This window comes from Hevea brasiliensis, chromosome 10 (genome assembly GCF_030052815.1).
Source record: "Hevea brasiliensis isolate MT/VB/25A 57/8 chromosome 10, ASM3005281v1, whole genome shotgun sequence".
In the NCBI taxonomy this organism is placed as follows: domain Eukaryota; kingdom Viridiplantae; phylum Streptophyta; class Magnoliopsida; order Malpighiales; family Euphorbiaceae; genus Hevea; species Hevea brasiliensis.
The window spans coordinates 96,240,780-96,262,954 of NC_079502.1; the positions used below are offsets into that span (position 1 = coordinate 96,240,780).

General features: G+C 35.4%; 3 protein-coding genes across 3 annotated transcripts; 1 reads left to right on the forward strand and 2 right to left on the reverse strand.

The window, feature by feature from the left end:
• Positions 1-44: 44 nt before the first annotated feature.
• LOC110664369 (extra-large guanine nucleotide-binding protein 1) lies at positions 45-5,944 on the reverse strand. Its single transcript, XM_021824015.2, has 8 exons — positions 4,357-5,944; positions 4,121-4,258; positions 3,898-4,002; positions 3,622-3,807; positions 2,803-2,983; positions 1,935-2,176; positions 1,265-1,425; positions 45-1,013 (listed from the first exon to the last, which is right to left on the reverse strand). Exons 1-8 carry the CDS (start codon positions 5,533-5,535, stop codon positions 422-424), a joined length of 2,784 nt encoding a protein of 927 aa, XP_021679707.2. The 5' UTR covers positions 5,536-5,944; the 3' UTR covers positions 45-421.
• Positions 5,945-8,108: 2,164 nt separating this feature from the next.
• Positions 8,109-12,663, forward strand: LOC110664371 (protein root UVB sensitive 4). Its single transcript, XM_021824016.2, has 10 exons — positions 8,109-9,120; positions 9,376-9,522; positions 9,732-9,878; positions 10,293-10,355; positions 10,443-10,519; positions 11,216-11,321; positions 11,529-11,631; positions 11,741-11,892; positions 11,991-12,056; positions 12,216-12,663. Exons 1-10 carry the CDS (start codon positions 8,641-8,643, stop codon positions 12,447-12,449), a joined length of 1,575 nt encoding a protein of 524 aa, XP_021679708.2. The 5' UTR covers positions 8,109-8,640; the 3' UTR covers positions 12,450-12,663.
• A 564-nt stretch (positions 12,664-13,227) lies between these two features.
• LOC110664368 (extra-large guanine nucleotide-binding protein 1) lies at positions 13,228-19,165 on the reverse strand. The gene is made up of 8 exons (XM_021824014.2): positions 17,539-19,165; positions 17,302-17,439; positions 17,106-17,210; positions 16,830-17,015; positions 16,047-16,227; positions 15,114-15,355; positions 14,439-14,602; positions 13,228-14,187 (listed from the first exon to the last, which is right to left on the reverse strand). The coding sequence occupies exons 1-8, from the start codon at positions 18,715-18,717 to the stop codon at positions 13,596-13,598; spliced, it is 2,787 nt and encodes a 928-aa protein (XP_021679706.2). The 5' UTR covers positions 18,718-19,165; the 3' UTR covers positions 13,228-13,595.
• Positions 19,166-22,175: the final 3,010 nt, after the last annotated feature.

Genomic DNA, 22,175 nt, shown 5'->3' on the forward strand with positions numbered 1-22,175 from the left:
TTGGATTTGATATCCTTTGTTATGAAGATGTGATTGCATTCTACTTGTTACAGGATCCAAAGTAATATCATCTTATATTACAAATGAATATTTGAATCCAGTTTCAAAGGTAAAATAACTACAGCGCATGTTACCAAAAAAAAAAAAAAAAAACGGACACTAAAAACACAATATCAAGTGATTCCTTCATCGTGTAACATTGAAAGCTAATGTTTCATCCTAACTGTATGCTGGTAATCTACGAAACTATGTAGCAGCACGTGACTTGGATTATACCTAGATGGTTTAAGAGATCTTATAGCTGCAATGGCTTATAGAAGAGAAGCATCTCCACTTGTTCATTTACATACCATTATATATGTACACTGGCAACGACAAATGTTGTAGAAGATCCATTTACAAGCCCTTTTTGATTTACCGATTAAGGGGAATAGGGGCTTGCCTCGTTGCTATAAAATGAATACTCACTCAGGCTGAAGTTGGGTCTTTCTTCTTCCCACTTCAAAATCTCCCTTGCATATTTAAGAGCTCCATCAACACTATCAGGTTCCAGCCCCCTAACCAAAGAAACATACAACTTCTTTCCTGTTAGTGAAGCATAAAGCTTCTTGAACTTGACTGCAACATAGTGGAAAACCAGCTGACCAATTGAAGGGTTACAATTGATGCTATTCCTGTTGCCGCTAGATTTGTGACGGCTGATCACAGGATGGAAATCATCAAACCATTCACACTCAGTCAATGGAACACGTTCAATCTTTTCCTCCAATAGATCAAATTTGTTCAATAACAAAAGAAAATCCATCTGATCAAAGGTGGGATGAGTAACAATACTCTCAAAGAATCTCCTGCTCATCAACATCTTGTTTGTAGAACACCCATTGCCATCAACTGCATATTGGTCGTAGTCACTCAATGCAACACAGAAAATGACCATCCCAACATCTTCAAACATCTCAAGCCACTTGCAGTTCTCTCCCAGCCCCCGTGCATGTACACTAATCAGTTGGTATCTGGAGAACCACCACAGAGAAAACACACAAAAATATGACAAGAATAATAAGAAGCACTTCAAATGCAATAAAGTAATTTCAACTATTAGATTATACGGTCAAGTCACTAATTTAATCCTTTTCAGAAATTGAGGACCTATTTTTGTGAAAGAACAGCAATGTGCACACATGAAAATTGCTCAACAGACCACCGAAATGGGACCTACCCTCCTATAAAATGCAAGCAATATGCTTCAAATGGTGGGACCTACCTGAGAAGAGAGTCGTGGGGATCATCAGAGTCAAATTTATCAAGTGCTGATGGGGGAAATGAGAAGTCCAAACAAGCAAGCCCATTTGATAAAGTAACGCCCTCAGCATACAGGATATCCAAATCTGAGGGTTCATAGTCTGTTCTCAATACGTCAACAGCCTGAGAGAGAGAGAATTTGTTCTTAGCAACAATAGCAATATAAACTGGAAGAATTTGTCATTCTTAACATCCATGTGGATTTTGTAGGAACAGTAAGACTGGTGGGGGGAAAAAATGTAACTGCAGCTATGATGCAGTTTGAGATTGATTGACTATTTGACTGCTCAACTTTGAATCATTAAAAGCTCAACCAATGTCATTGTTAGCCCAAATATTGCTATGAGACCTAAGCTCATGCTGTGCTTGGCTCAACTCAGTGAGGTTCAAAGAAAACATTATAAATCCCATTCATCATTGGATTATATATTATCAGTATGCATGACACATGCAGATAACCATTAAACCAAAAGGTAAGTATCAGTGTGCTCTACAGGATCCAAGTCTCTTATAATCACAATCATTTACTCTTAACCACTAGCAAATCATGAAAGAGGAGCATAGATAGCAACCAAACATAACCACAATTTAACAAATCTAACCAAGCAAAGGAACCCGAAGCATGATCTTACCCTTTCTAAGAAATAACTAGCAACACTAGGCAACATTTCCAATTCATTTCTCCGGTTGTATGTGGCCTGAATGGCAGGGTCCTTCCACAACTCTTCTACCAATGGTGCATATTCCCGAGTGGCTGCTGGAAAAATCACTTCCAAATTTCCTGCCACCATAATCTTCAGAAGCCAATCTGAGAATGCTTTAAGCCTTGGACCGATAGAATAGATAGTTTTGCAATTGATGCCATTGCTACTCCCTGTTATGAAATGAACCAACATTTTGTTTCAGGCTCTCACACAGACCATAAGCCACAGAAAAGCTATTTTCTTCCAGTTAATTGAACTGAGTCAACTATAAGAATTTTAAAATCACTTATTTCAGAGAAACCCTTCCCCAACCCTTAACCTTCTCTTAAAAATCCCCTTCCCTTTTGTAGTAGATGGATGCTCACCAAGCTATCACAGAAAAGCTATTTTCTTCATGCTTTATCAATGAACCGTCTCAACCCAAAATCTAAACTATGTTGTTGACTTTCAAACATCTTTCCAAAAGCAATAATTATCTTTCTAACAATTTCCATTTTTTTTCCTGTAAAAAAATTACTTGGACATTGGACAACAAAAGGGAAATAAGAATCTAATAGTTTTCTTAAAGAGGAGCATATTTAAATTAAATGCGATGAAGCACCACTGTATGTTGATGCCCTATAAAGCTGAGTCCATAGCAGAAAAGGGAAAAGGACTTAATGGAAAACTTCGTACATTAAAGCTCTAAATGCATATTCTTTTCCCTTTTCTTAAATGTGAACGAATGCATGCATGTGCACATGTGCAGGTAAAATGAAAAACTAGATAATAGGAGAGACTCAAAAATCATCAATACCAATGGGGTCAGATTCATCAGAAGATTGCCCTTTCTTCATTTCAGCCAAAGTTTCTTCTTCAAAACGGTCACGCCCCTCAAGGAGTATACCAAGATAACCATACACATTGCTCTGAATTGTCATTTTAATATTTTCACGCTCCTCCTCAGTGAAAGGGACAGGTTTGTAAAGAATCTTGGCCTGAAAAGAAAAAAGTACATTTCAGTTAATCAAGTGAATTAATTTGCTTACGTTTTGCACCATTGATTAGCACATCTGCACGCCAATAATTTAAAGATTTGGTAAAACCCTGACAACAATATTTCCCAATAAGCTATTAAATAAGAAAAGGATATAGTCAAATGACAAGATTCAAGATTATATCCATACTAAACTAAGATGTCTAGAGACAAAATTTATCTACAACAATTTCCCAATGTGCAGCCATATGTTATGCATGACACTGACAACACCATAAAATGTTCATTTAATAACACAAAAAATCCTCAAAAGGTTTGGCAACAATAACTAATCTTCACCATTTAACCATGTTTAGAGACATATACGCTACATCATTTTCAGAATATATACTGTAATGGTTGCTATAATGTATACTGCTTATCATTGCTGTTCCTTTGCAGATCATCTTATGTTCCTCAATTTAACCTGATATCCAATAACTGTATAAACTAACATCCATTTCCTTAAACAAAGTTTGGATATCCTTGGACAGAAGTGGAAATATGATCATGTAGAATTCAGTATAGACTAATCATCCACGCATAAGCAAAATATTAGAAGAATGTTAAGTTTGTCACCACCACTATCTAACAAAATACCTGCTTAAAAATAGTACTTTTCCCAGATCCGCTGTATCCAACTAAAAGGATCTTCTGAAGCGTTCTCTGCTCAATGTAGTCTGGGACACTTCTGCTCATCATACTGTCAACTTGTTCTCCACAAGAATTTGAAGATTTAGCGGGAACAGGGAGTGATAAGAAAGCACATACAAGCTTCATTCCCGCCTGAAAAGCAGCTTAAATGATTATGTATGCGCAATTATAGGTAAATTCGGATAAGGGAAAATTTCAGAGACATTCACATATACACCATACCTTGCCCCAAATGTAACCTTTAGTGTTCTTCTGCCCCTCTTCTTGGTATGATCCATCCTCATTCACCCAAAAATGTGGGTTGCCAGCACACTGAACTCCAGCCAGCTGCAATGTTCAACAAAAAGATCTTAACAAAACCCTTACATTAATCATCCAAAATAGAAGAAGAAGAAGAAGAAGAAGAAGAAGAAGAAGAAGAAGAAGAATGCACATAAATTTCAACCTGCAACATCCTAAGCTCTACTTTCGTGATCTCCCGGCCATTTATGTAAACTTGTGTGTTTCCATTGCTAGCATTCACGTTAATAGGACCCCCAACATTCAAATGGGGACTTATGATCTGGGAAGGCTTCTGTCCTTCCTGTTAAATTTAAATTAACATAACCATCAAGCTCCATAATGCGAAAAGAAAAAGGCATACAAAATTGTAATTCTCCCAAAAGTATACACTATATTCACCTTTCCCCAGAGACCAGACACTTTATCATACCAATAGCTTCCAGGTTTCAACTTCTTTGGAGGGTTTGGACAACTCTGCAAAACAACCAACTCCTCATGTGAAAGGGGCATTCCATTCACGCAAACATACTCGGGGGGCAACTGATTTGCCTCGCACAACTTCTCAGCCTTCATTATCTGTCTAATCTCCAAATCATTCAGCAATCGCTTAAGCATTCTTGAACACTTCCCCAAACTCCCTCTTTTCGATTCATCAATGGGATACCCTATGCAAGTAACACATTTCCTTCCTTCAGGCATCGACCCCATAGCTCTAAGCACACAATTACTACAATACTTAGCATCGCAAACAATGCAAACTTCCTTCTCAGAAAACCTATTACCCTTAAAACACCTATAACAAGCCCCTTTCTTCCCTTTACTCTGCGGTTCTCTCTTAACCCGCACAAACCTCGGCTCCTCCTCGCCCAACTCTTCACTATCATCACCACCACCAACACCACTATCGGATTCAACATCACAAAAAGCAACAACACGGGCTCGCCTACCATCCTCATTCCCCTCGTTATGAGTATGACACTCCCCAGAAGGTTTAAGACTAGAAACCCGCGAAGATGGGCAATCAATGCTCAAAACCGATTCACTTGAAGCCCAATCTTGACTTAATTCATTCGAAACCCTCAATCTCGATGTACTATCTCGCGATTTATTATCAAAACTATCAGAGAACTCTATTATACTGGAGCTCCTGCCCCCATTTACCAATCCAGCAGAAAGCTCCTTGCTAATAGAAGACGACCCACAAGGCTCAGTGGAAAACTCCAATGCACCTGAGCTAGTCAGCTCGCCAGACAACCCGCAATCTTGGTTACTCTCTGCGGCTCTATCGATGACTGAAGTTGGAGACACAGTTGTTGCCGCTTCTTCGGATCCCGGCTCTTTTTGAGAGAAGGTAGATTTTAGCTCTTTAGAGAGATTTTTACCTGGATCGGTGGGTAACAGTGGTTTAACAACCGGTAAAGATAGTTTATCCGGGAGAGATAGCTGAGATACGACAGCAGCGACCGGAATTTTGTTGACGTTAATCGGGACGGCGCGTGGGAGATCATAAGGTAACGGCGGGCCATTGTATTCCAATGCAAAGGAGTAATGAATCCCATCTTCGGTCTCCAGTGGCATTATTTTTCCCTTTCCTTGTTTAAACCAATAACCGCTAAATTGCAAACCAAACTTCAAGACTCATAGTTAAAGAGAGGGAGGAGGAGGAGGTCGCTGTATCTTTTTCTTATCTTCCTCCTTTTTGAGCTCAAATTTGAATGAAAGTGGAAGTAGCTCAATTATGTAGCTAGGTTTACAAGGAAAGATAAAGGAAAAGAAAAGGGGATGATGGAAGCAGAGCGAAACGGAATTCAACTGACCTTGAAACACACAAAAAAAAGGGGTTTCAGGGTAGACAGAAGTATCTAATAAAGAAAGAACAGGCAAAAATGAAAATCCTAGGGCAAAAAATGAAAAGGCCGGGCGTTTGGGAAGCAGGAAAATGAGGAGGGAAAATGTATAAGGAAAAAAAGTGAGAAAAGCAACAGCAGAGAGAAAAATAAAAAACAAAAAAAAGGAGGATAGGTGAAGAGGGGTGGGGACAGAAGTTTTTGTCTTTTTGAACATTAGTGGCGGAATCTGAGGCTGTGTGTGTAGAGATGTGGACAGTGGTGGAGACCCACATGATGCTGTGTAAGAATTTTGTTTTGCTTTGATGTGTGACCATCCGTGTTAATATTCCGATCGACTGAAGAATTAAAAGACGATCAGGTTTTGATTATACTCAGTCAAGCCAGTTTTATCTTCGCTTAAGCTAAGACTGTAAATGGCAACAAAATTCTTGAGCCAAACCATGTTTCTGTTACGTCTAATTTAGATCTAATTACTAGGTTTTATTGAGCTCTTAAAATAATCTTTAAATTTTGGAAGAGTCCCAACTCGCTTGTGGACGCATGGATTTTTGGATGATAATTTCCATAGCGTTATTTTCCCATCTTGATGCACCTTAAATACTGTGTCTTCGGATATGACAATTGCCTTAACCAACCCACTACTCGATTTAAACCCAGAGAACTCCTCCTGGTTTTTCCACACCCGAATGTTCTTGCTATCAGAACCCGTACACAAAAGATCACCAGAGGTGGCCAACAAGTATATATGCCCCTCTCCACGTACCAATGATCCCATAAGCACATTAGGAGATTTCACTTGATCATTATTAACGTAATCTTTATCTTTGTCTTTATCTTCAAAGTCTAGGTTCACCTGAGAAGACATGGATAATTTCTAAGCGGGTAAGGAGGGAGGACGTCATTATGAAAGGCAGAAGAAGCAGAGTCAAAATTGAAGAAAGAAAAATCTTGAGTGGTGCTTCCGTTCATTCTTAAAATGGAACTACCACCACCATCGGAGTTTTTGATTATTTGGCCATGACATGGCCAGGGAGGAGGACGCTTCTCTCCCAGGAGAAAAACGAAGCATCTGCCTTTGTGCCTATCCGCGTCGAGCCCTTCTTTAAAGACCACGAATTAATATTTCGATTAGCTCTTAACAACGTTAACAACAATAGAATAAATTAAAGATGGTATCTACAACGGAAAAGAAGGAATAAATAGGAAAACCAGGAAGGAAGGAAACCGAAAGCATAGAAGAAGAGGAGAGTGCAGATGCCTTCGAAGGTTTGATTAGTTAAAGTCGTGATTTTATTTTGGGTGATATATGGAGTATCTGGATGCTGAGGAATGTGCATTTTAAAAAAATCAAAATTTGTTCTTTAATCTAGCATGGAACAAGGTGTTCTCTTAGCTTCTCTGTGGTCTTGAGCCTAGGAGCCCACAATGGGTTGACGTGCCTTGATATAGCTGAATGGAAAGGGATTCCTACTTCTTAGCCTTAATTAGCAGGACATAAGGTTTTGCAAATTTCATTAAAATGGCTAATTAATAGTATTATTAGTTACATAATAATGATGCTTGGCAATATTTTTTCTGTCCAAGTTGTTGCAGATTTATTTTTAGCAGTTTCTTATGTTTTTGATGGCCTTCACATAACTGGTTATGTACCTCTTCAAGATTTTATGAGGCAAAGTAAGGCACTTTCGGATCCTGACAATGATGAGACTCCTGCAGAAGAAGCACCTTTGATTTATAATAATACTTTATTTTCAATTATTGGTACCTCTATTTCAAGTCAATGGATGTGATTGTTCAGAATTCCGGAATAATTGATAAAGGGGAGAGTTCAACAAAAGTATAAAATGCTTTGAGTCATCGAAAGTTGTCTAAATTCGATTTCATTGAATGTGGAATTTGAATTTCTGTTTATCATGCCTATGCAGATATGTCTTTTGGAGAAAGTAAAATGGGAATTCTTTGGGATTTGTTAGGAATTCAGTCTACAATTTTCAGTGTGGAGAGCTCCCATTTAGTAACTGATTCTGAAACTTTGAATTCTCAGTCATCTACATTTGAGAATTTGGGTTTTTCTTCATTATCTCTGCTCCAATGTCAAGATACTGGTTTCTGATAAATGTTACACTGAGTGGAATATTTGTCACAAGGCACACAATAAAGAATGCTGTAGTTGGAGCACATCAAATTAATAAGCTTACATCATTGCTTTCAGTTGGCAAAAATCTGCAAACAATCTCTTGGAGAATACAGGTGCTGATTTTATTTCTAGTTGAGGGAAACAAATTATCTCCTTTACATGACCTTCTATTTCTTTTAAAACCATTGTTTTCTCCTCTTTACACTGTGAGAGAGAACTTGTGGCAGGCCAAGAAGTCTAGAAAGAACCAGGCGGAAGGGGGTCCTTGAGTCACAATAACGACAGGCCGTTTAGTTTGTCTGCTGCATCTTGAACTAATACCATTAAAACGACGCCGAGCCTCAGAAAAATAAAAAAAAAAATAAAAAATAAAAAATAAAAAGAGAAGAAGAAGAAGAAGAAGAAGCAGAAGAAGAAGAAGAAGAGAGCGAAATGTTGCTTTCCCTTAAAAGCTGAGGTAGCCGCACACAACACACCTCCTCCGCTTCCTATAGCCTTCTCTCTTCAAGGCCACCCCACAAACAGTCGCCTTCTCCTCTTTCGTTCGCGGACTTGCGTACTACACAGCATAAAGGCGTTCTCAACCATAAAGCCAGGAACTTTAAAGCTAGCAACCAACTTTGGCGGGAAAAAAAGAAAGCAAAGGGTTACTCTGTTTCTTTAGCTCTTACTTGAACGTTATTGCAATTCCTTTTCATGCAATCGACGTTATACTCACCCGCCAATTCTCGTCAATTCCATTTTCCATGGAATGCTCAGCAATTCCACTTTATCCCTAGGAAACCCATCTCCAAGAAACTCGAATTATCCTCTTCCAGAACCCTAACTCTCGCCGCTTCACTCAGAACCTCCATCAATTACGAACCTGAAAGAGGTCTCGACGAGGGGCCGGGACCTAACTTGCCCGTGCGCCTACCGGTGGTGATTAGGCACTCCGGTCGGGTCTCCAGGTATATGTGGGATGGGAGCAGCTTGAAATTGGTGAGTGTTGATGGCGGTGCATTGTCTTTGTGTCTTGACTTCGAGGATGGGTTTCGTAAATTGTTTCGGGTTTCCAGTTTGGCTGTTAGGAATTTCTTTATTCCCAAGCAAGTCCCTGATAATTACATGGATTATGTGAAATGGAAGCTCTTGCACCGCGTTTTTAGCTCCGCTTTACAGGTTCTTGCTACTCAGGTATTTCAATTATGTATTAAAGATTCTTTCCTCATTTTATATGCATAGGTCAGTTACTTACGTTTGATTTTGAACTTTTGCAAGCTCAAGTTGAATTCGGTGATTGTAAGTGTGAAGATAGTTGCTTTCTTTTACGAAGCTCGTGAAAATACCTTTATTGATGATAAAACTTGAAAACTAATTACAAAAATGAGCAGTTGATTAGGCAAAGCGACTTCTGCATGTTACTTATTTGGGATAATGAAATGATTGTAGGCCATGTTTCGGGCTATAGGCATTGGGTATTCTCGTTCGCTACCATCAGCAGCTGCTCTTAACTGGGTCTTGAAGGATGGACTTGGACGGCTGAGTAGGTGCATCTACACTGCTAGCTTGGCATCTGCCTTTGATACCAATTTGAAGGTATGATTTCTATCTCCATTAGATTGTCTTATGCTATATGAGATTCTTTTATCTATTTGTTTATGTTGAGTTGTGAAATTTTTGTAGCTGACAGCAGCATATTTTGTTATTGGAAAAAATAACCTTAAGCTGCAAAATACATTGATGTGGAGCTGGTGTTGTATTTTAGAGCTTAATGATCCTTTTTCTTTTCATTGTCTTGTGTGTAGAGAGTTAGGTTCTCAACCTCAGTTCTCTTCAGTTTAAGCATTGGAGTGGAGCTGCTGACTCCTGCATTTCCTCGGCAGTTCTTGCTTCTTGCAACTATAGCCAACATTGCTAAACAAATAAGTCTGGCATGTTACTTGGCGACTGGTGTAAGATCTCTTCCTTTACAAACTGTTATTCTCCTTTCTATAAAATAAGTTGTCTTAATTTTCAATTTTTGTGAAGAATAGCCTCAGCATTAGGCATTGGAAGATATTTTGAGTTTGTGTACTTGAATAGTATAGCACGCAGTACAACTTGATTGTATGATATATAAGTTTAGTCCATGTCCCTTTCTTGTACAAATCTAGATAGTTGGCTCACAATAATTTCAACCTAGGCCATCATAGACAATGTTAATGAAATTTTTATCCTCGCTTGTGTGTTGATGGATGTTTTCTACTCCTGTTTCACCATCATTTTGAGAGGCACCAGATGTAGGAATCACTCCCCAGTCCCCAACAGTTATTAAGTTAGGTATTATGCTTTGATGTAAAGTACTAATGTTATTGCTTCATGTGCAGTCTGCTATTCATAGAAGCTTTGCACTAGCAGATAATCTGGGTGAAGTTTCAGCAAAAGCACAGGTTCTAATTTTTCCCAGCTTGTGTTTTATGTTGTCTTCATATATTTTTCATGTGTAATATAGCCTGATAAAATGGCATGAACTTCAGATACAAACGGTATGCTTTGATAATCTTGGCCTCATGATTGCTGCACTTTTGAATATGCTGTTCAAGAACAATCAAAGGTTTTCCCTTATCTTATTTAACTTGTAATCGTCTTTAGTGCTTATCTATTAATTAGTGTCCTCTCTTCTCATTTGCCTTTCATAAGTCAAGCACTTGATATATCTTTTTGGTTTTTCCAATATAATCATACTCAATCCTCTGATGCATGTATGGCACTTTTGTTCATATTTATTGTTGGTAGAAACTGAGTTGACATCCCCTTAACTATATTCCATGTGTACTTCAACTAAAATTCTTTTTTACTCGCAAAATTTTGATTTGAGCTCCTTTAATTCAATTAGCAAATTTATTTGTCAAAATTTCCATGTGCCATCAAGGGAATGTTTAAAATTGCTGTTATTTAGCCTTCAATAATTGGTAATAAAAATTGAAAGTGAAGTTCAGATAGTGATACAAATTGAAGGGGCGGTAACTAAAAAAAACTTATAGCTCTAGTATTCAAATTAAAAAAGAAATTGAGATGGTTGGCAGCACTGTTTTACCTATGTTTTTGTTCCCTGCTTCAAATATGGGCTCTTTGTTAATGGTTCTTCCCATACTACCAAAGTATTGGAAATGAAGTTAATTAAATAAAAATATAGACCTCATAGTTTTGTAGACAATATTTGCTGCCATTCAAACCTTTGCTTGATATTTTTACTGGATTGCAGAAATTTATGCCATCTTATTTTGCTAACTTCTTATTATCATGCAAGATTGCTTGCAGGATTGCCTTTTGTTGTTTACCCTATTTTCTCAGCTATAGACCTTTTTGGAATATATCAAGGGCTTAAGCATGTCCATCTACAAACATTAACTAAGGTTTGTGTAGCATTTCTATCTTTCTTTTCATGTGAGGTTATTAAGGACTTTTTGGGTGGCGTTAACATTGTTTCGATAAAAATGAAAAATCTTATTGCATATTGGCATATGCACATTAGCATTGCTTCTTTATTTATAAAACACACAGGATCATTATCCTCATAAGAAGATGAAGTTCAGTGTCAAACTCTTTTTTCCTCTATCCAGGATAGGCTTGAAATCATCCTAAATTCATGGATTGAGTTAGGATGTGTGCCTTCACCTGCAGATGTGAGTAAAAAAGAAGGAATTGATTTTCTGCAGAGCAAAGGTGAGTTTTTCTTCCATGCCTCATTGGTTTGATCTCTTTCTTCAAATTTAACTGCTATGGAACTTAATGTACATCAGTCAACTTAAGCTATTCTTGGGTTTTTGATCAGGCAAAGAACTATGGCCCATTAGAATTGGGTGCATAAAGACCAAGGATCAGATACCCAAGTTGTCAATGATGGCAATGCAGTCTTTAAGCACCGACGATTTCTATTTCATATGCATGGAGAACTCTCACAGAGGGTTGACAAGATCTAAGCAAGTATAATATAAAAATCTAAAATTTTTGTATAATTATGAAACAACTTATCCTGTAATGCTCAACTCACTTTTTCTTCCCTTTGACTGCTGAATTTCTAGCAAGGTATTCTTCTATGTCTACGTGAGGGTGCAGGCACTGCAGATGTTATGATGGGTTTGTTACAGGTAAAAGGAACTTGAGAGAATAATCGGCCTTGTGATGACCATAATAACTATCTACTACAAAAATGTGTTTTCACTGACTGATAGGGATCAGCTGACTCTATTGTTTCCAATTGCATTGATAATTTTAGATGTCAGTGTCATATATTTGCTGCGATGTAGGCCTGCTACATTCGGAAGGCCCTGCTTTTTAGTGGGTGGGAGACTATTTCAGAGACTAATGAGCCAGAAGGCTCAGTTCTGAAGGAGTGGACTAAATTGATTGAGGATAGCAAGCGAGCAGCAGAAAGGGTTTTGTCCCCATTAGATGATCAAATGCTGGCACTGGGTTGGGCTGCGAAGAACATATTACTGACAACTGAGGAGCAGGCTAGATACAGTTTTGTAGATGATTGAGCAATCAAACATCTGGGTATACTACTGTAATGTTATAGGCGGCTCTGCCGCAGACCACAGGAGAGTTTTAGAGATTATTTTTATTTTTAGTTTTACTCAAAAAGAAAGGAAAAAAATTGCATGTGTAATTTATCGGATCTGTCTCTACTTGTATCAATACTAAGCAGCCAAATGAAGACGAAATGCAGGATTATTCAAAGTTCATTTTTCTTTAGGTATCTTGCACTATTTTTTGTATCTATTGAATATATATTTATTAAAGGCAATGTTTATTCATCTCTCTTCTTGTGGGACTGATGATTTTGTAGTGAAGTATTTACCAATGTTAGCTGGAAGCCTGTGTAGGAACATGATCTGGTCGGGTTGGTCCACCGATAAGGCACAAATATACATGCAATTTTGAGTTCTAAGTCCTCAGATCTGGTAACTGAGATCATAAATCTCATATGATGAAGCCACTCAAAATCCACCATCATCACTCGCCGAGTGATGCTTTCCTTTCTTTTCTTTAGATTTTTTTTTCCCTTTCAGTTCTGCAAAACATTTTCCCTGCAAACTCCCACGTTCAACAACCAATAATTCTCCAACGTGTTAACAATCTGGAGAAATGGAGCCACTGCATCTAGAAACATCGAGTTAACACGGTAATTTCCGATATAAAGCATATTCTCCCTGGAGGGGTCAACTGTGCTTCAGTTTTACAATGGAGATAAAAACTTTGTAATGATCGGTATGAAGATGTGATAAAGCATGTAATGATCGGGATGCTCCATTCTACTTGTTACAGGATCCAAAGTAATATCATCTTATATTACAAATGAATATTTGAATCCAGTTTCAAAGGTAAAATAACTACAGAGCATGGTACCAAAAAAAAAAAAAACACACACACACAATATCAGGTGATTCTTTCATCGTATAACATTGAAAACTAATGTTTCATCCTAACTGTATGCTGGAAATCTACGAAACTATATAGCAGCACAAGACTTGGATAATACCTAGATGATTTAAGGGATCATATAGCTGCAATGGCTTATAGAAAAGAAGCATCTTCACTGGTTCATTTACATGCCATTATATATGAACACTGGCAATGACAAATGTTGTAGAAGATCCATTTACAAACCCTTTATGATTTACCGATTAAGGGGAATAGGAGCTTGCCTCGTTGCTATAAAAAGAATACTCACTCAGGCTGAAGTTGGGTCTTTCTTCTTCCCACTTCAAAATCTCCCTTGCATATTTAAGAGCTCCATCAACACTATCAGGTTCCAGCCCCTTAACCAAAGAAACATACAACTTCTTTCCTGTTAGTGAAGCATAAAGCTTCTTGAACTTGACAGCAACATGGTGGAAAACCAGCTGACCAAGTGAAGGGTTACAATTGATGCTATTCCTGTTGCTGCTAGATTTATGACGGCTGATCACAGGATAGAAATCATCAAACCATTCACACTCAGTCAATGGAACACGTTCAATCTTTTCCTCCAACAGATCAAATTTGTTCAGTAACAAAAGAAAATCCATCTGATCAAAGGTGGGATGAGTAACAATACTCTCAAAGAATCTCCTGCTCATCAACATCTTGTTTGTAGAACACCCATTGCCATCAACTGCATATTGGTCATAGTCACTCAATGCAACACAGAAAATGACCATCCCAACATCTTCAAACATCTCAAGCCACTTGCAGTTCTCTCCCAGCCCTCGTGCATGTACACTAATCAGTTGGTATCTGGAGAACCACCACAGAGAAAACACACAAAAATATGACAAGTAATAAGAAATCACTTCAAATGCAATAAAGTAATTTCAACTACTAGATTATACCTGTCAAGTCACTAATTTAATCCTCGTCATAAATTGAGGATGTATTTTTGTGATAGAACCGCAATGAGCACACATGAAAATTGCTCAATAGACCAGCAAAATGGGAGCTACCCTCCTATAAAATGCAAGTGATATGCTTCAAATAGTGGGACCTACCTGAGAAGAGAGCCGTGGGGATCATCAGTGTCAAATTTATCATCAAATGCTGATGGGGGAAATGAGAAGTCCAAACAAGCAAGCCCATTTGATGAAGTAACGCCCTCAGCATACAGGATATCCAAATCTGAGGGTTCATAGTCTGTTCTCAATACGTCAACAGCCTGAGAGAGAGAGAGAGAATTTGTTCTTAGCAACAATAGCAATATAAACTGGAAGAATTTGTCATTCTTAACATCCATGTGGATTTTGTAGGAACAGTAAGACTGTTGGGGGAAAAAAAATCTAACTGCAGCCATGATGCAGTTGAGATTGATTGACCATTTGACAGCTCAACTTTGAGTCATTAAAAGCCCAACCAATGTCATTGTTAGCCCAAATATTGCTATGAGACCTAAGCTCAAGCTGTGCTTGGCTCAGCTCAGTGAGGTTCAAAGAAAACATTATACACCCCATTTATCATTGGATTATATATTATCAATATGCATGACACATGCAGATAACCGTTAAACCAAAAGGTAAGTATCCATGCGTTCTACAGGATCCAAGTCTCTTATAATCACAATCATTTACTCTTAACCACTAGCAAATCATGAAAGAGGAGCATAGATAGCAACCAAACATAACCACAATTTAACATAACCACTAGCTAAAGAGCCTGAAGCATGATCTTACCCTTTCTAAGAAATAACTAGCAACACTAGGCAACATTTCCAATTCATTTCTCCGGTTGTAAGTGGCCTGAATGGCAGGGTCCTTCCACAACTCTTCTACCAATGGTGCATATTCCCGAGTGGCTGCTGGAAAAATCACTTCCAAATTTCCTGCCACCATAATCTTCAGAAGCCAATCTGAGAATGCTTTAAGCCTTGGACCGATAGAATAGATAGTTTTGCAATTGATGCTATTGCTACTCCCTGTTACGAAATGAACCAACATTTTGTTTCAGGCTCTCACACAGACCCTAAACCAAAGAAAAGCTATTTTCTTCATGGTAATTGAACCAAGTCAACTATAAGAATTTTAAAATCACTTATTTCTGAGAAAGCCTTCCCCAACCCTTACCCTTCTCTTAAAAATCCCCTTTCCTTTTTTAGTTAATGGATGCTCACCAAAATATCACAAAACCACATTAGAGACTGGCATAGAAATTAGCATAGTCAACTTTGAATATAATAACGGACCATAGAAGACCAATGCTTTATCAATCAACCACCTCACCCAAAATCTAAACTATGTTATTGACTTTCAAACATCTTTCCAAAAGCAATAATTATCTTCCACAAAACAAGGAAAAACAATTTCCATTTTTTCCTCTAAAAAAATTACTTGGACATTGGACAACAAAAGTGAAATAAGAATCTAATAGTTTTCTTAAAAGAGGAGCATATTTGAATAAAATGTGATGAAGTACCACTGTTGGTTCCCCATAAAGCTGAGTCCATAGCAGAAAGGGGAAAAGGACTTAATGGACAACTTCATACATTAAAGCTCTAAATGCATATTCTTTTCCCTTTTTTTACATGTGAATGAATGCATGCATGCGCACATGTGAGGGGGGAGAAAAAAAAAACTAGATAATAGAAGAGACTCAAAAGGCATCAATACCAATGGAGTCAGCTTCATCAGAAGATTGCCCTTTCTTCATTTCGGCCAAACATTCTTCTTCAAAACGGTCACGCCCCTCGAGAAGTATACCAAGATAACCATACACATTGCTCTGAATTGTCATTTTAATGTTTTCACGCTCATCCTCTGTGAAAGGGACAGGTTTGTAAAGAATCTTGGCCTGAAAAGACAGAAGTACATTTCAGTTAATCAAGTGCGCTAATTTGTTTTCAATCTGCACCATTGATTAGCGTGTCTGCAGGCCAATAATTTAAAGACCTGGTAACACTTTAACAACAAAATTTCCCAATAAGCTATTAAATAAGAAAAGGATATAGTCAAACGATAGGATTCAAGATTATATCCACACTAAACTAAGATGTCCAGAGACAAAATTTATCATATGCATACTAAACTAAGATGTCCAGAAACAAAATTTATATACAACAATTTCCCAATGTGCAGCAATATGTTATGCACGACAATTACACACCATAAAATGTGCATTCAATAACTCAAAAATTTCTCAAAAGGTTTGGCAACAAAGATTAATCTTCACTATTCAACCGTGTTTAGAGACATATACACTACATCATTTTCAGAATATATACTGTAATTTATTAACTGTATAAACTACCATCCATTTCCTGAAACAAAGTTTGGATATCCTTGGACAGAAGTGGAAATATGATCATGTAGAATTCTGTATAGACTAATCATCCATGCATAAGTAAAATATTAGAAGAATGTTAAGTTTGTCACCACAAATCTCTAACAAGCTACCTGCTTAAAAATAGTACTTGTCCCAGATCCGCCGTATCCAACTAAAAGAATCTTCTGAAGCGTTCTCTGCTCAATGTAGTCTGGGACACTTCTGCTCATCATACTGTTAACTTGTTCTCCACAAGAATTTGAAGATTTAGCGGGAACAGGGAGTGATAAGAAAGCACAGACAAGCTTCATTCCCGCCTGAAAAGCAGCTTAAAAGATTATGTATGCGCAATTATAGGTAAATTGGGAAAAGGGAAAATTTCAGAGACATTCACATATACACCATACCTTGCCCCAAATGTAACCTTTAGTATTCTTCTGCCCCTCTTCTTGGTATGATCCATCCTCATTCACCCAAAAATGTGGGTTGCCAGCACATTGAACTCCAGCCAGCTGCAATGTTCAACAAAAAGATCTTAACATGACCCTTATATTAATCATCCAAAATAGCAAAAGAAGAAGAAGAATGCAAATAAATTTCAACCTGCAACATCCTAAGCTCTACTTTTGTGATCTCCCGGCCGTTTATGTAAATTTGTGTGTTTCCATTGCTAGCATTCACGTTAATAGGACCCCCAACATTCAAATGGGGACTTATGATCTGGGAAGGCTTCTGTCCTTCCTGTTAAATTTAAATTAACACAACCATCAAGCTCCATAATGAGAAAAGAAAAAAGCATGACCAAATTGCAATTCTCCCAAATGTATACACTATATTCACCTTTCCCCACAGACCAGACACTTTATCATACCAATAGCTTCCAGGTTTCAACTTCTTTGGAGGGTTTGGACAACTCTGCAAAACAACCAACTCCTCATGGGAAAGGGGCATTCCATTTACGCAAACAAACTCCGGAGGCAACTGATTTGCCTCGCACAACTTCTCAGCCTTCATTATCTGTCTAATCTCCAAATCATTCAGCAATCGCTTAAGCATTCTCGAACACTTTCCCAAACTCCCTCTTTTCGATTCATCAATGGGATACCCAATACAAGTAACACATTTCCTTCCTTCAGGCATCGACCCCATAGCTCTAAGCACACAACTACTACAATACTTGGCATCGCAAACAATGCAAACTTCCTTCTCAGTAAACCTATTACCCTTAAAACACCTATAACAAGTCCCTTTCTTCCCTTTACTCTGCGGTTCTCTCTTAACCCGCACAAACCTCGGCTCCTCCTCGCCCAACTCTTCACTATAATCACCACCAACAACACCACTATCTGATTCAACATCACAAAAAGCAACAACACGGGCTCGCCTACCATCCTCATTTCCCTCGTTATGAGTATGACACTCCCCAGAAGGTTTAAGACTAGAAACCCGCGAAGATGGGTAATCAATGCTTAAAACCGATTCACTGGAAGCCCAATCCTGACTTAATTCATTCGAAACCCTCAATCTCGATGTACTTTCCCGCGATTTATTATCAAAACTATCAGAGAACTCTATGGTACTGGAGCTCCTGCCCCCATTTAGCAATTCAATAGAGAGCTCCTTGCTAATGCAAGGCGACCCACACGGCCCAGTGGAAAACTCCAACGCACCTGAGCTAGTCAGCTCGCCCGACAACCTGCAATCTTGGTTACTCTCTATGGCTCTATCGATGACTAAAGTGGGAGACACCGTTGTTGCTGCTTCTTCGGATCCCGGCTCTTTTTGAGAGACAATAGATTTTAACTCTTTAGAGAGGTTTTTACCTGGACCGGCGGGTAACAGTGGTTTAACGACCGGCAAAGATAGTTTATCCGGGAGAGATAGATGAGACACGACGGCAGCGACCGGAATTTGTTTGACGTTAATCGGAACGGCGCGTGGGAGATCATAAGACAACGGCGGGCCATTATATTCCAATGCAAAGGAGTAGTGAACCCCATTTTCGGTCTCCAGTGGCATTATTTTTCCTTTTCCTTGTTTAAACCAATAACCGCTAAATTGCAAACCAAAGTTCAAGACTCATAGTTAAAAAGGGGGAGGAGAAGGTCGCTGTACCTTTTTCTTATCTTCCTCCTTTTTGAGCTCAAATTTGAATCAAAGTGGAAGTAGCTCAATTATGTAGCTAGGTTTACAAGGAAAGAAAAAGGAAAACAAAAGGGGATGATGGAAGCAGAGCGAAATGGAGCTCAGCTGACCTTGAAACACACACACACACACACAAAAAGGGTTTCAGGGTACCCAGAAGTAAATAATTAAGAAAGAAGACGCAAAATGGAAAATCCTAGGGATAAAATGAAAAGGGCGTGTGTTTGGGAAGCAGGAAAATGACGTGGGAAAATGTAGAAGGTGAAAGAGGGAGAAAGGCAACGGCAAAAAAAACAAAATAAAAAAAAGTTGAGGCTTTTAGGCCTTTGGGGAGGGGAGGATGAGTTGTTGGAGGATAGGTGAAGAGTGGGGACAGGAAGTTTTGTCTTTTTGAACATTGATGGCGGAATCTGAGGCTATGTATACAGTGGTGGGGACCCACGTGGTGCTGTGTAAGAATTTTGCTTTGCTTTGATGTGCGACCATCCATGTTAACATTCCTATTGACTAAAGAATTAAAGACGGTCAGGTTTTGATTATTCTAAATCAAGCCAGTTTTGCCGTAAACGTGGGCTGCGCAGCAAAAGTTTATGTTTTTTAGCCTCAGTTTGTTTTAGGAAAACTATTTTTTTTAATATTTATAATAAAAAAAATAATAAACAAATATATTTTAATAAAAAAATTATTTTTGAATTTTTAAATTAATAATTTTATTTAAATATAAACATATATATATATATATTCATTCAAATATTATTAATTTAATATTATAATTGAATAACTACAAAATTTTTAAAAAATTAAAACATTTTTCATAAAAATTATTTTTAACGAAATAGATAAAGCTAAAAAAGAAAATTTATAATTTGCCCCCTAAATTTTATTTTATATTACACTTTAATTCTTAAAATTTAAAAAATTTAAAAATTAATTATTAAGTCCTTAAATTTTAGATTATATTATATTTTAATTTTAAAATTTTAAAAAATTAAATATTTATTTTCTAAATTTTACATTATATCTTACATTAATCTATGTAATTTTAATATATATATATATATATATAATATTTAATCTTTCTATCAATTAATTAAATTATCGTAAGCATTAAAATTATTAAAATTAAATTATTTTATATATTAAAATTATATAAATTAAATAATTTATTTTATAAAATATCAAAATTAAAGTATAATATAGTATAAATTTTATATATTAAATAATTAATTTTTTAAAATTTATGAATTAAAATACAATGTACAATAAAATTAAGGGAGCAAATTGTAAATTCTCCTTTAAAAATTTATTTTAATATATTAAAAACTTTGTTTAAATAAAGTTAAAAAAGAAAATTTATAATTTATTTTTCAAATTTTACTTTATATTACATTTTAATTTTTAAAATTTAAAAATTAATTCTTAAATTCTTAAATTTTATATTATATTATATTTTAATTTTAAAATTTTAAAAAATTAAATATTTAATTTCTAAATTTTATATTATATCATACGTTAATCTATGTAATTTTAATATATATATATATATATATATAATTTAATCTTTATATCAATTAATTAAATTATCGCAAGCACTAAAATTATTAAAATTAAATTATTTTATATATTAAAATTATATGAATTAAATAATTTATTTATAAAATATTAAAATTAAAGTGTAATATAATATAAAATTTATATATTAAATAATTAATTTTTTAAAATTTATGAATTAAAGTACAATATACGATAAAGTCAAGGGAGCAAATTGTAAATTCTCCTTTAAAAATTCATTTTAATCTATTAAAAACTTTGAAAATGTATTTAAAATTATATATAAAAATTTTTAAAAAATTAGTAAAATTAATTTTGTTATTATAAAAAAATTATTTAACCTTATAATCTTAGGGAAAACAGTATTTTTATTTGTGTCCGCTAAATTTATGTTTGTCATATCATATTTAAGATTTTATCCTTGTATTAGGGTCATGTTATTTCTATTATGGAATTTTATTTTCTTTTTTATATGTTTTTTTTTTGCAGTATTTAAATAAATTTATAGAGTGTTTAGTCCACCTGTTTGGTGTACCTCATAGCTAATAGACACTCAAACAGATGAATTATAGTATTTGATAAGTTTAAAAAAATAAAGCTGATAGATGATGGATCCCATAATTTGTATTAGCTGATTTGATTTTATTTTTTATTTTGACTATATTATCCTTTTTTATTTAACTTAAAAATTAATATTATTAATACTTTTATATTTTTTTATTTATAATTTTAACAAATTATTAATAATATAAAAATATTTATTTATATCTAAAAATTTAAAATTAATTATAAGTTTTTTCTTTATCAACAATAATAATTACTTTATTATTTTATTTATATTTTTAAAGTTATTTAATTATTTTATAATAAAATAAATGATATAATATAATAGATTAATAATTATATATTTATTTTAATAATATAATAAATAATATAATATATTAATTTAATAACTATACATTTAATTTAATAATAAAATAAATAATATAATACAATAAATTTATAATTTTATATTTATTTTCATAATAAAATAAATTATATAATATATATTTTCATTAGTCATTTCACATATTAACAACAACAGCTAAATATAATTTTACCAAACACTTAACATAAATCAGCTATCATTAGCTACCAACTATTAGCTACCAGCTATTAGCTATCAGCTAATAATAATAATTATCAGCTAACAGTTATCGATTGTATTTAACAGTTAAACTAAATATACTCTTAATCATTAATTTATGTTTATTTGAGATTTTAAATATTAAATTATGGATAATAATCTAAATTGCGTAATAGCACTCCTCCATTAATGTTTAATGCTTTAGTACCTTTTGTAGCCATAAAGGTCATAAAATTTGAAATAACAGTGTTACAAAAAGTGTTTTTATCGAAAATTAAAAATATCAGTTCCCTATCAGAATATTATTTTACTTTATTTAAATTATTTTTGAACAAAAAAATAAAAAAAATTAATATATTAAATCTAAACTAAATTCAGATTAACAGATTTTTTCAATGCACTTAAACTCAGGGCCAAAGTGTTATAAGAGTTAAATATACTAAAGGGAGTGTTACATAGGAGAGAGCAATTTTTGGTTTAAATTGAAAAATCAAATTGAATTGGTTTAATTTGACTCAATCGGTTCAGTTTTAAAATTCAATCAGTTGGGTTTGATTTATATTTTGATAATTTCAGTTAATCGGTTCGGTTCGGTTCGGTTATTTTCATAAAAAATAAAAAAACCGAACCAAACTGAAATTATTAACATATATAG

Coding starts and splice junctions, on each gene's coding strand:
- LOC110664369 (XM_021824015.2), bottom strand. CDS start 5,535: ATGCCACTGGAGACCGAAGATGGGATTCATTACTCCTTTGCATTGGAA. Junction 2,177..2,802: donor TGATGAATCTGACCCCATTG/GTATTGATGATT, acceptor ATTTCATAACAG/GGAGTAGCAATGGCATCAAT. Junction 1,014..1,264: donor CCCCACGACTCTCTTCTCAG/GTAGGTCCCACC, acceptor GTGGTTCTCCAG/ATACCAACTGATTAGTGTAC.
- LOC110664371 (XM_021824016.2), top strand. CDS start 8,641: ATGCAATCGACGTTATACTCACCCGCCAATTCTCGTCAATTCCATTTT. Junction 9,879..10,292: donor CATGTTACTTGGCGACTGGT/GTAAGATCTCTT, acceptor CTTCATGTGCAG/TCTGCTATTCATAGAAGCTT. Junction 11,322..11,528: donor ATCTACAAACATTAACTAAG/GTTTGTGTAGCA, acceptor TCCTCTATCCAG/GATAGGCTTGAAATCATCCT.
- LOC110664368 (XM_021824014.2), bottom strand. CDS start 18,717: ATGCCACTGGAGACCGAAAATGGGGTTCACTACTCCTTTGCATTGGAA. Junction 17,016..17,105: donor AAGGTTACATTTGGGGCAAG/GTATGGTGTATA, acceptor GCTGCTTTTCAG/GCGGGAATGAAGCTTGTCTG. Junction 16,228..16,829: donor CAAGTACTATTTTTAAGCAG/GTAGCTTGTTAG, acceptor CTGTCTTTTCAG/GCCAAGATTCTTTACAAACC.